The sequence below is a fragment of the Amblyomma mixtum genome, chromosome 7 (assembly GCF_055824585.1).
Source record: "Amblyomma mixtum isolate Tamu chromosome 7, ASM5582458v1, whole genome shotgun sequence".
NCBI lineage: Eukaryota > Metazoa > Arthropoda > Arachnida > Ixodida > Ixodidae > Amblyomma > Amblyomma mixtum.
Genome location: NC_143018.1, coordinates 28471205 through 28483877, shown reverse-complemented (window position 1 = coordinate 28483877; position 12673 = coordinate 28471205). Strand labels below are relative to the sequence as shown.

Here is a 12673-nt window from a genome sequence, read left to right as displayed (position 1 = left end):
ATATTTGGTGGCAAAATAAATAAAATTGTTGAAAAGCGCATAAGAGTAAAGTTCAGAGATATACCATTCAAAATCCGGTTTAAAATTAGCAAGTTTACATGCCATAACATGATGATGGCCGAGAGAAAATAAAACTTCATTAAAAAACTGCTTTTAACTACTACTCTCTCTTTGCAGAAACAGCCCGCTATTCGTTTTAGCCGAACATCAAGCAACTATTGCAAATAGAGGCAGCGTGGCAACAATCACCATAACAGTACTTTGGAGGTGATCAATTATATGCCTGGCGGCACATTTGTCTAAAGAAAAAAAAATTATACCAAACCCCAAATCTCGCTTTGCACTTATTGCTATCTCGTCAAAATGGATGCAACATGAAACCACTTAGCTATATTTGCACGCTAGAAACAATGAGTACTACTCCCACTGATATCTTTCCTAATCTGTGGACATTGCGGTCACATCGTTATCATCGACACGCTCTGCTATGAATCTATTGACGCGGCGCGCACCGCGGTGTGTGCAATATTAGGTGAAATATTTGATACGAAACTAGGCGCCGCCTTGCCTGCTTCCTGTTGTCATCGGAAACTAGGTTTGTTGGCGCATCGTTAAAGATTATTGCACCGCAGCTTCACTGCCGGCGCGGTGCATAATATTTTGAAACTTGACGCAGGATATCCGATCTCCGAGGCAGATAACCCTCCGCCATTAGAGTTCCTGTTGTGCTTGCTTTCAGGAGAAGGTTAAGAGAAAATTCGGCGCGATTATACCAGCCGTAACTTCAAAGGCAAGCCTATTTAATCGTAAAGCGAGCATTTCTAATTCCGATCGCAAAAATTCGGCCTTAACAACTCTCGTGTTTGGAGGGACAGTTTTTCTTTCTTACCTAGAAAGCACTCTGCGCGCAACCAGGTGATATTTTCGCTTACGCCTCTCGGGAACTTTTGAAACCTTTGATCTATTTGGGGCCGGCGTACGTTTTAATGTACAATAGCATTCACATCTATTCTAAGTCGAAGAACCGGAGTTCTGTTCGCGTACTTTGTATTCTTCATACCGAATGATAAGCCGGTGTCTCTCTTAAAAACAACGCGTCTTCCCAGTTCTCTACTTTACTGCTCCGCTTACCAGCGGACAAGGCCATGAAATATTTCTAAACCGACCCCTCTCCTAAGCGCTTGTTCAGATTGGTTTATTTGGTGCAATAAAGAAGATATTAGGCAGCGTAGCATTGGTCTAACAGTTTGAATATCCGCCTCCCATGCCGGAGATCCGGTCTTCAAGCCCCAGTGCCGCCGAAAACCCCAGCGGTGATGCAATACGTACATGCTTTCATCATGCCTCTTTCTCGGCTTATCTGGGGTAAAGCTTTTGGGGAAGGTGCCTCTGGCCCTACTTGTGTAGACAAGGATACCTTGTGTCATACCTTGTGTCATGTGTCATAGCAGCCCATGCACCATAAAAAATGTCATCGGCGTCAGAAATATATCATGCAAGCTTTCAGCATGCAGCTAGGAGCACAAAGGTGAACCTACATGCATTTTATTTATGTATCTTTAATTTTCTTTCTCTGAGAAAATGTGCCAATTTTTCAGCGTAAATTTTAAATACCTAGGCAGATTTTTATGAAACCTGAGAAACCTGCATTTGACTTTGAAATGACATCGTGTGTAAAGACATAATTCATTCTTTCCTCTAGACTCCTCGCGGTTCCAAAATGGGTTCAGGAGCCACCTGTTTGTGATCAAAAAGCCCATGAAAAAGTGGCCAGACATGAAAGGACAACACATGAAGAGCGCAGGAAAGTTTATAGCGCTATCCAATGCGCCTTTCTTACAGAAAGCTAAGGTGTTTTTCCCGCGAGTAATACAAAGCAGATAGAATGAAACATCAGATGCCCGCCGAGGACTCTGTTCATGGAGAAAGCAATTGGTGCGGAAAAAATGAAGGGCAAAAGTGGACAAAATTACAGACGAAAATAACCGGCACTACTTTTTTTACGTCAGCGAGCTTTGAACTTCTCCACTGAAAACAAGTCATCTACAGAAGTCTCATATGAATCATAGTGTAAAATATTTTCTCGCTCAACTGCTTAGAGCATTTTTTTCGTCCTTCATAAAAAAAATAGTTTTTGATGAATAGTACTTGACACTGTGCCCAGCGTGTTAGTGCAGTAAGCTCAGCTTTAAATGAGATTACTGAAGCACCCGACTTACGCGTCCTTAGAGTGTCTTATGCTTATATTTTTAGTCGTGTTTGATTGCCTCTATTCAATGTGAAAATTTCTTTATGATTAAGAAAAGCATCGGTAAAATTCGAACGATTAGTGCGATCACTGGTCATCAACGCCACTCCTTTAAATCTTTTTTCAAGAACTTTCTTAACCTACAGTCATCCCAGCTACCCTGGAAGTAAAATTTCTATGACCGATGCGCATGCAAATCAGTCACAGCGGCAGTACTTTGTGCGCACGGGTGATGTGCTTAGGAAAAGTAAATATTTTTGTCACTTACGGTTGAATGGGAGTCCTGCACCACGCAAAGTAATAAAAAGAGGGCTTTGGAATCCATGGCAAAAGTACGACGTACTGAACTGATAACAATACGAATTCACTTTTAGGAGCAAACCACCGAAAGTGTGTAAAGAAAGTGCAGTTGGATAAATGCTGCAAACATTTGATAGCCAAGGGCAATTAGTTGCATTAGAGAAAAACTAGCGCCAAACCAAGCACACCACAAGAAAAGAACAAGGACGACACACAAGCGCTATTCTTGTGGTGTGCATGGTTTGGCGCTAGTTTATCTCTCATTCAAGTATGCACCAACTAGCCCAAAAAGAGTTGTTAATAAGGGAAATTAGAACGAAGCACACCAATAACCTTACCAACAGATAGCGTTTGGTCAGGGTTTCCTGTTTTTGCGTTCAAATGTCCTTTTCTGATTCAACAACGCCCCTTCCTGTTTCTGTAGCCCTCAATAACACTTGCGGTGACATGAAATCGCTTCACAACTGCGTTTCGTTTCGTTATAATTAACCTCTTCCTGCCACCGTCCACATCGGAAAAAATGGGTCTCATCAATGACACCTTCGGTTATCTCTGGACCTTGTGGCACTTGCATCATAACCAACACGTGCCTCTATCTCTCAGCATTGACCTACTCTGGTTTTCATTTCAAACCGCCGTGGCTAAATGTGATTGCGGATTGCTCATGACGGACGCAATGCATCGATAAGTCACTGGCACAGAATGACTACTGATGCCAAGCTTTCAACTACGAATCCGCTTGGTTTTTCTCTTTCCTAGAAAATGTTCCTGTCAGGCTACATGTGCTTCTACATGATTAATGGTTTGGGTTATTGATTTCGTTTATTGGGTTTAACGTCCCAAAGCGACTGAGGCTATGAGGGACGCCGTAGTGAAGGGCTCCGGAAATTTCGACCACCTGGGGTTCTGACATCACTGACATCGTGCACTGACATCGCACAGTACACGGGCCTCTAGAATTTCGCCTCCATAGACATTCGACCGCCGCGGCCGGGATCGAACCCGCGCCTTTCGGGTCAGCAGCCGAGCGCCGTAACCACTGAGCCACCACGGCGGGGCTCTACTTGATTAATGAGTTTATGGAATCTACGGGCGCGAAGTTGTTACCCGTCCGGAATGTCGCCCAGACAGTGTGATGTGTGGAGAGAAAGTTCCTAATTTAATGCAATAGCTTTTCTAGCCTATGTCGGTGGGATCGTATCACCAAAACGTATTCGCAAAACGTGTCAGCAAAGCGTGTCCGCAGCAGTTGTGACGTTCTCAGAAGAGGTAGCGTCAACCGAGTGGCTATAATCGAAAAAGGATGATGTGAGGATAATGCGCGAAAAAAATATGTAGATAGCATGATTAGATAATTAATCAGAACCAAAAATGTCGACAAACGTCGAAATAGCGCGGACGTCGACATAGTGAGTAGACGGGAAAACAGCCGTGGAAGGCAAAACAGTGCAAAAATAGGCAAAGGAGGGACAATGAAGTTTGAAATGAATTGAAATGTATTTGATGAGTGATAATTAACTGAACAAAAGATTGGTCAATTAATTATCAGCAGAAACCGTTGGATGGTTGAATAGGCTGGACGGCGATATATTAAGTGAACGGGAAAGCAATTGCGGCGCCAAATTTGAAAAACCAAAATGGTTTATTGAGATAAAAGAAGGTTTAATCAAAGTAAATAAATAAATATTTAATTAACGCATAAGATAATCATGCTAATTCGGTAGTTAAATTAACAAAAAAAAGATAATGATAAAAATAGGCAAAAACAGGGGACGAGTGCCGAGGAGGCGTCAGTGCTATTCGCATTCTCCCAGTCCGTGTTCTCGCAGTGATCTCTAATTTTTTTTTTTTGGCCTGCAGGGCTGTACACAAGCACCATAATCATATTTTCTATTGTGCGTCTGAGGACGTCTCGAAGTTTTCAAGGATTCGACCAGAAAACTTAGTGAAGTGCCCGAAAATGAAAGTAAGGCCCCTTCCAAGACGTCAGTGTAAAGTACCGGTGCAGATCTTGTAGCATGAGAAAATACTGGTTTTTTTTTTGTTAGATGCATATTTGCTTTTCAAAGGCGTCAAATTTGCATTAGCGCTGTTTGTGAGGGTAAGATATACAGAAAGGCAGACATTCTATCCGTGACAAAGTGCAAATTGAATACGGTTAATTGGGCACGTGACATTTAATCTTTGTTTTCAGGACATAAAATAATGTCATAAAATAGGTAGCCGTGAGCGCCAAAGCCGATCCCAGTTTTTTAAGCTGCCAGACCCCCATTGTGGTTGCCGATGCCCGGGATAGAATTATATATACTTTCGAAACGAGCCAATTCCGAAACCAAACGTGGAACTGGGGTCTATGAAGAAACTAGTAGGAAAACGAAGCTTGCTAGTCTGTTCGGCGTGACAGCGTACTGGAGCTGGTGGCGTCGCTGTTTCCCGGCCGAGTTTGTAAATAATGGTATAAAGCAGAATAGCAACCGTGGTCCGTTATTGTATGAGCAGGATATCAGTGTGTAATGTACACACTTGAGAATCCTCACCTGCGCAGATAAAAAAAAACGAGGAATATTGCCTAACAAAACTACAAGCATTGTTGGAGTTTGCACACCGTACCCTGAATTGTAAAGTTGCATGCCCACTGCCAGTATAAAATTGGGATATACGCATGGAGCATGTTGCACGTTGGCTTCCGGTGCAGGCTGACTTTGCGAGCATAATTTCAGGATGAATATCTCGAGCCATAGCGTCGACCCGTAAACTGTGACATCGAGGCCCTCCTCCGATATTGAGCAAATTAGACACCGCGATATTCCGCCCTGGAAACGAAAATGCGAAACGTGATTTAGAACAGAATTAGTCGGCAACCATTCACTGATCGTGAATTATAGTTATTATGTCCGCAGTTCCGTAGAATCTTCACTGAGGTAGGTCTCATGGCTGATAAAAGAATTGTGCAAAGAAATGTATATTTTGATAACTGAGATTTCAGCCTGAACAATAAGAGTTCTTCCTGCTCAGTAGACTCCACTTGGGTAAAAGAAGTTTTTGAGGGAGTTATGTACGATGAGAATGAAACAAAAATTAAAGGTGAGGATGGAGATTGAATACACTTCATTGCACAGCTTGTTAGCCGCTAAGTTGGTAGCAGGTTTGCAGCAAGCGTTAACCTAATGGGATACGATCCAGTGCCAGCTCTTAAGGCCGACATATTTTGGAATGTGGTCATGGGGGTTGTGTAACCTCTGCGTCGAATGAAATGCGAATAAGGTTACTGTAATAGTAACAGAAGAACACTGAAATACTAGCTGTTTAACAGTTAACACAATAGCGGTAAATTACCACTTCCACGTGGGTGTCCTCGTTGCTTCTGAGTGTATATTCCGAGCTGACGTAGTCAGCGTACCTCACCTAAAACCTCCCTACCTTTATTCCGGTTAAGTTGACTCGATAGCTTTCTATTTGCAGCTGAGAGTACATCTGATAGAGTCATGGTCATTTGTATCAGGTGTAAGTGATCACGTGGCACCTAAAACGGAACACATGAATGACAGGACAAGTGCTATGCTTCCGTGTTCTGGTCGTCGTTTTCTTGCACCATTGTATTCCTTTTCCCATGTCTATTCACCAACTAGCTCAAACTAAAGTCCTGCTGCAACATGATTGAAGAATGAATAGATTACGCGACGTACTGAAAATTAATGAGTCACACAAATATTTATTGCCAACTGATGGTTTGGTTTGGTTTATGGGGTTTAACGTCCCAAAGCGACTAAGGCTATGAGAGACGCCGTAGTGGAGGGCTCCGGAAATTTCGACCACCTGGGGTTCTTTAACGTGCACTGACATCGCACAGTACACGGGCCTCTAGAATTTCTCCTCCAAAGAAATTCTAGCCGCCGCGGCCGGGATCGAACCCGCGTCTTTTGGGTCAGCAGCCGAGCACCATAACCGCTGAGCCACCGCGGCGGCATGGCGAACTGAGAATAAGACGTCATATGATTCAAGGGGCAAGTGTCTGATGACAATGGCTGATGCGAGCTTTCTGCGCCATGATGTCACGACGGACAACAATCACGGGACCACTGGTAGTTCTGCCTAAAAGAACAGAGCCTGTAAAATAGTAAATATGGCTCATCACGCTCCCGCCCTAAGCCCTCTTCGAGCTGCTCGGAGCGTTCAAGATACGTTGCACGGTGCACATCATCAACTTCTAAACGATCTACTTTACCTGCGTGTAATACAAGGTGCGTTTTAGCATAATCCTGCGGCAACGTATTCAGAGAACGGCACGCCCTTGCAGCCCCCCAAGGAGGCTGCCAGTGAGCGTCTACACTGTACACATTCAGGCAGTGGGGCTTCAAGCATCCTGTAGCCATTTATTTTTGTTTTTAGTCTCCCGCATTTCAGGTGGTTTACAACCACCGAAGAAACTCGGAACAAAGGTAGCGGCGGTTTTTGCCATCCATCAGTTGGCAGGTTATACTATGACTACACTGACGGAAAATCAAACGCAAAAATATCCTTCTACTATGTTTTTTTTTGCGCACAATGTCTCATAAGCAGCTTTACGTCGTTAGAAAATGTAATATGGCCCACCGCGCCTTTCCGCGCAGTTTGACAAACGCTGTTACAAAGTGGCACTTAGTGTTTCTCCGTCTCAAACAGTGGAAGTAATGGAGCATCATATCTACGCACGTTCGCACTGGACCATCTTTTTTGACAAAAAAAGTAGGGGAATAGCTCATTCATAGTGCGGAGCTGCACTCTTCGCAGCTCCTACGGCACTTCTGACTGGAGGGAGAAAGTAATCTTTTTTTTTTTGGATTATTCAACTTTGGGGTCAAGTCGCTTTTACACGTTTCCGTGCAGGCGGGCCCTTAAAGGTGCACTGAAGAGGAATCTGAACTCGTCTTTTTGCCGCGGGAACTCGATCTACACGTTTCGAGCATTCTTAGAAACTTCGACTTATTGCCCTGTGTGGCCGATTTCCCTAATTAAGTCGAATTAAAGTCCGGCTCACGCCTTTAATTTTTGAATTCTCCCTGTACGGTGGGCGGAGTCGACCAACGCGTGGAGTGCCTTTCAGCCAGCTCTGTGGAGGCTTTGCTTTCGCTTTATTTTGTTTTTAGGTTTCCGTGAATAAATAGTTTCCTTCGCAGATGATACATCCGCAAAATAAGCCCGCAGAAATAAAAATACGGGCGGACTGTTTGCTTCTATGGATTACTACGTATTGCTCCGCCGATGGCAGAGCGGCAAGCCGCCACGGGACTGGGTGAAAGGCACTCCACGCGTTGGTCGACTCCGCCCACCGTACGGGGCAAAATTAAAAAAAAAAGGCGGAGCCCGGACGTTAATTCAATTTAATTAGGGAAATCGGCCACAAAGAGCAATAAATCGAAGTTTCTAAGAATGCTCGGAACGTGTAGGTTGAGTTCCCGTGGCAATAAGACGAGTTCAGATTCCTCTTCACTGCACCTTTAACGAGTCCGCAGCCTTCAGTGAAAAATTCAGCGTTGCGGTCTCTAAGAGACAGCACTTTCCCTACTTAGTGGAACCTCGACCTATATATGACACTGCCGTTTCTTCGATCCTTCGCAACTGCAGTTTCTCAAAACTCTCAGGAACACAGACGCCGGATCAATCTAGTGGAGAAACACCAAGTTACACCTGAGGGTCACAGCTTGATAAAAACTGATAAACTCAGCTGCCCCGTTAGCAGCAGCCAGCAAAGATAGCAGGACAACTTTATCTCTTCCCTCTCAAGCTGCAATCGTTCGCGGTTGTGTCTTTCAGAGATGCCCCTTGGAATGAGGGCAGTACGTGTCCTTGTATATATTTCTATATTCAGGTCAATGACATTCCATGCAAAGGTCTTCTGTGTGGAATGTACAGGCGACCGTGTAGGACTCATGGACCTAATCTGCGATGTAATGCTATCATTGTCATGTGATTCCTTTGTAATGTGCGCCGTTATGCCCATAACTTTGCAACGCCCTTTAGACCAGCACATCCTTGCTGTATTAGCCCACGGTCCGCATCTTAAACATCGGCGCTTAGAAAAATTGGTGCAATCAATTTTTTTTTTCGTTAAATTTCGATTGAAGTCTCTTTAATAAAAATCAGTTTCAAATTTGCGGTTTTGACCGCTATTACCGAGTGTTTCACCTACGCCTTTCTGCAATTTTTTAAAACAGGTTTTTCGAGTTAGAAGAGTGCTTTTTTTCGGCATAGCATTGTCACCAGCGAAGCGCATCAGAATAGGCGCGCTATTTAATACATGACTTAACTAATATCGAATAGTTAACTTTTCACTTATTACTTGTAGTCTTCTTATTTACTGAAAACGGTATACCTCACCGTAAGTAATATTGATGCCAGTTGTTATAATTTCGAAAACGCTGTTAGTCTCAGCGCTGTGGCCCAAGAAATTATGGCTATTTCGACGAGTTGCGTGCATTGGAAGGGTTGCTTAGGGTGGAAGCTCTTCGAGAGCGCGTGTATTTTGGCGCGATGTAGAGAAAATATCTAGGCAAAAAGCCTATTTTGAAGAAGTTCTGAACACGTGAAGTGAAAGACCAAATATATATCAAAAGTGTGAGAAGCGGGTTTCAAGAGGGAGAGCATTGTCGGTCGGCGCTTCCAAAATCTCCGTCAGTGACCAGCAGGGCAGCGAAAGCCAGAAAATCATCTTAACAAACAAATTCAATATTAATGACCCTCATTTGCATGCTTGCTCATGCCACGGATTTTTTTTTATCATCATGCTCTTAATTCATATGCTACCCTTGGCTGATCAAGTCTGTTTAGTGTTTTAATTAACCAGCATATTGCATTTTTACTGACGCCATGCATTATTAACACTATGATTAAAAGAATGACCATGAGGCTCAATCTGATGCATCGTTCAGCTATGACAATTTTGTGTTTCGACGTCAATATACCGGGTGTGGCAATTGTGATTGTGCGTTGGCGATAAGGGAAATGAAGAAAAGCCGAACTGCGGAAACGCGACGCTGTCTGGTTGCGTATTGGAGGGGGAAGTATTGCACCCACTTAGGTTATCAACACACCTAATTGTGCCACTTTTTCCTCGTTCTGAGCGCTTTGGCTTTTATACTGGTGTGTGTCTGATTTCGTTATGGGGCTGAATAACCTATTTTACTTCATGACAGATATCTGGTGACACGGATATAAACCTACAATGGGACTCTGACTCTTCTGCAGGTGTGCAAGTGATCGAATGCTCCATTTATTTGGATCTATCGTAAGACGGTTCGGAACACAATGTTATCAAGAATCTGGCAGTTTTTATATAGCCAGGATCAGTTGGGATGCTACTCAGTCACGCATACAAAGCTCGGCTGGGAGGAGTACGCTTAGAGCAAGCTGTTTGTGGTGAAAACCGAAAGGTTAGTGGTACTGTTTGTTTGTTTTTTTCCGCTCCGAAGAACAGAAATTTTCAGTCATTGTGAAACGTGCTTTGAGGTAACCTTAGACACGCAAATCCACGCATATTCGCGGTGGCCTGGGAGTAAGCCGCAGATGTAACATAATTGAAACTGGCCCATCTGGATCAATTTTAGAAGCTTCTATCACAAGGGCTTCATTGTCCTTTAGCAATTTCGTTTCTATTTCGTGGTATTTAATCGAATTCGATGAATTTAAAAAAATTTCAACTCTTTATTTTCCGCGAACTGTGCTTCTTAGTCATGTGTTCACGGCCGTAGTCGTCCTTTAAGTTGCGGCTGACGAAAAATGCACGCCACCTATACTCCATCACATAATTATTTGTCTCTGGCCTGGCAGCTAGCTCTGCTCCCAAATGAAATAATGAGAGCGAAAGTGGACAAGATGCATTGAGATAACGCTGTTGAACGGCGCAAGAGGCTCCAGGAAAGGCGGGATCGTATAACTGTTGGACACGAACAAGCTGCGGTGCCTTGCCGTTGCGCACATTGTTTTTGCTGCGGTGCAGAGTCCAAAGCCGTTCACAGCCGCCGAACGCGCTTCGGGCTATCTTCGTCATCATCGCACGGGCGTGCACTCACCCGCGATTACGTGCCTATGCGCACTGCCTGCGTTTCTAGGCGTGAGAAACGGAGCAACGAAGATACGCATTGATCCATCGAGGAATTCGTCCTATAAAGTGTTTTTGAACTAAAGTATGGAAGATTTGAACTGTTGGGTGGCTGCAGGTGTAACTTACACTTCACAAACAAGTTGTGGCAAAGTTGCATAAATATCGTAGAGGCTTCCGCAACTTAACGAACGATTACGGCTCTGAACACATGACTAAGCAGGCACAGTTTAGATAAACAGTTTAGATTTTTTTAAATTCATCGAATTCAATTCAGTACCACGAAATAGAAACGAAATTGATACAGGACTATGAAGCGCTTGAGATAGAAGCTTCTAAAATTGATCCAGATGGGCCAGTTTTTACCTGTTCAATTCGGGCGCTGCCTTCCACTCTCGGACAATGCTTTCGGCATGTAATACACTATTGTAGATTTAGAACTCTGTAAGAGCTTTTAATCTTTGCTTTCCTAATGGGACAGAGTAATCGATTTTGTTACATCTGCGGCTTACTCCCAGGCCACTGCGAATATGCGTGGATTTGCTTACACTTCACAAACAAGTTGTGGCAAAGTTGCATAAATATCGTAGAGGCTTCCAAGCGCAAAGAAACGTCATTTACTTCCTTCTCGTTTCTTTTTACTGCGGTAGCTGAGCTGCAATTATTTCTCAATTTCATAGGGCCTCCAAACGCTTTGGGGAGTGGGGGGGATCAGGTAGTGGCAGGGTGCCCGTTGAACGAAGCATCCTGACACCTTGAGAGAGCCGATGAGACGAGTTCAATTCGTCAGTTGATTCACCCGTTTGATTAATCTGGTGATTGCCCATGAACTGAATGATTGTTCATGTCTACATCATGAAGCAAGCCATGAAATGAAAAAAATAAAAACTCACCGGTAGAAATGGTCGCCCTTCCCACTACTACGTGTCCATGGAAAGAAAATCACAATGAAACAAAGTACACGACACAAAACCCCGCTCATACGTTCTCCGATAGCGTTTCTCATTGTCTTCAGCCCTGTATGGAAGGTTACATATTTATACTCACATCAAAGAAATGTGCCCGTTGGAGGGTCTGCACTTACACTGTCCTCACAGTGATTCGAAGAGCCAAAGAATTCATGCCTCTCTTATACCTTCGCGCAGTGTAGAGGATAAAATGGGCGGACGGTTGCATGTAGCAACTGCGCTCTTCTGCCTGTTGATGAATGCTGCTTCGTTGGAGATCGACCCAGCAGACGGAGGCTACAAGGACCTATTGATCTCTATCCACAAGGACGTCCCTTACAATGAGTCCATCGTGGAGAACATTAAGGTAAGAGAAGAAACACCGACTCTCAGTTAAAAGTTTTTCATTAGTGCAGAGCGCCAAATAAACAGCATCAGCATGGAGTTCGTGGATGCTTAGAAACATGTGTGGGTAGAAGTTATTCCACGTTCGATTCCAGGGTTTGCGAAAGGCAGCGTACAAATTTTGGCTCGAGTAGGGCAAGAAGATTTCATAGACTTCGCTCTGCACCAGCAGTCACTTTTGTTGCAACTATTTTATGCATAAAAAGAACACAATGTGTGCCGCCGCGATTAACGTTACATAATAGCATGGCACACCCTGCGTTGAAATTGTTGTAAAGATTCATCCACGATCAAGCGAGTTCATTCCAGTGTTGCTTCTAAATGAGCCACGCGATCAAAAAGTTCAATCTCACGTTTTCGGTAATTGGTATGTTTGGAACGCAGGGGTGCAACGCGGCTAAACGACATCAGCAAAAAGCAAATTTATCTTTCTATGTGCTAATTGTATACAGGCTTGTTATAAGACGTTTGTCGTCTGTACGAGAAAGTGATAAACGTTAAGTCGACCCCCGTTCGGGTTCTAAAGGATAACTGTCCAGCTGTGTTACACAGGATCATGGGAAGGCCAACTAGAGGTGAAATTTAGGACATGGGAGACGTGCTGTGTTCGGCGTGGCCTGCGAAGGAGGCAATCACTTGTGGCGCAGACTTATTTTTCATGCAAAAGGAACACGACCAGGAGGTATTCTGGGAGGA

General features: G+C 43.9%; 1 protein-coding gene across 1 annotated transcript in view; it reads left to right on the top strand.

Annotated features, from left to right (window-relative positions):
* Positions 1–9912: 9912 nt before the first annotated feature.
* Positions 9913–12673, top strand: part of LOC149335458 (calcium-activated chloride channel regulator 1-like) — a 28920-nt gene continuing 26159 nt past the window's right edge. Inside the window, exons 1-2 of the mRNA XM_089553810.1 lie at positions 9913–9957; positions 11771–11939. Coding sequence (XP_089409936.1) covers positions 11784–11939 — 156 coding nt within the window. The 5' untranslated portion in view covers positions 9913–9957; positions 11771–11783. The remainder of the gene's footprint in view (positions 9958–11770; positions 11940–12673) is intronic.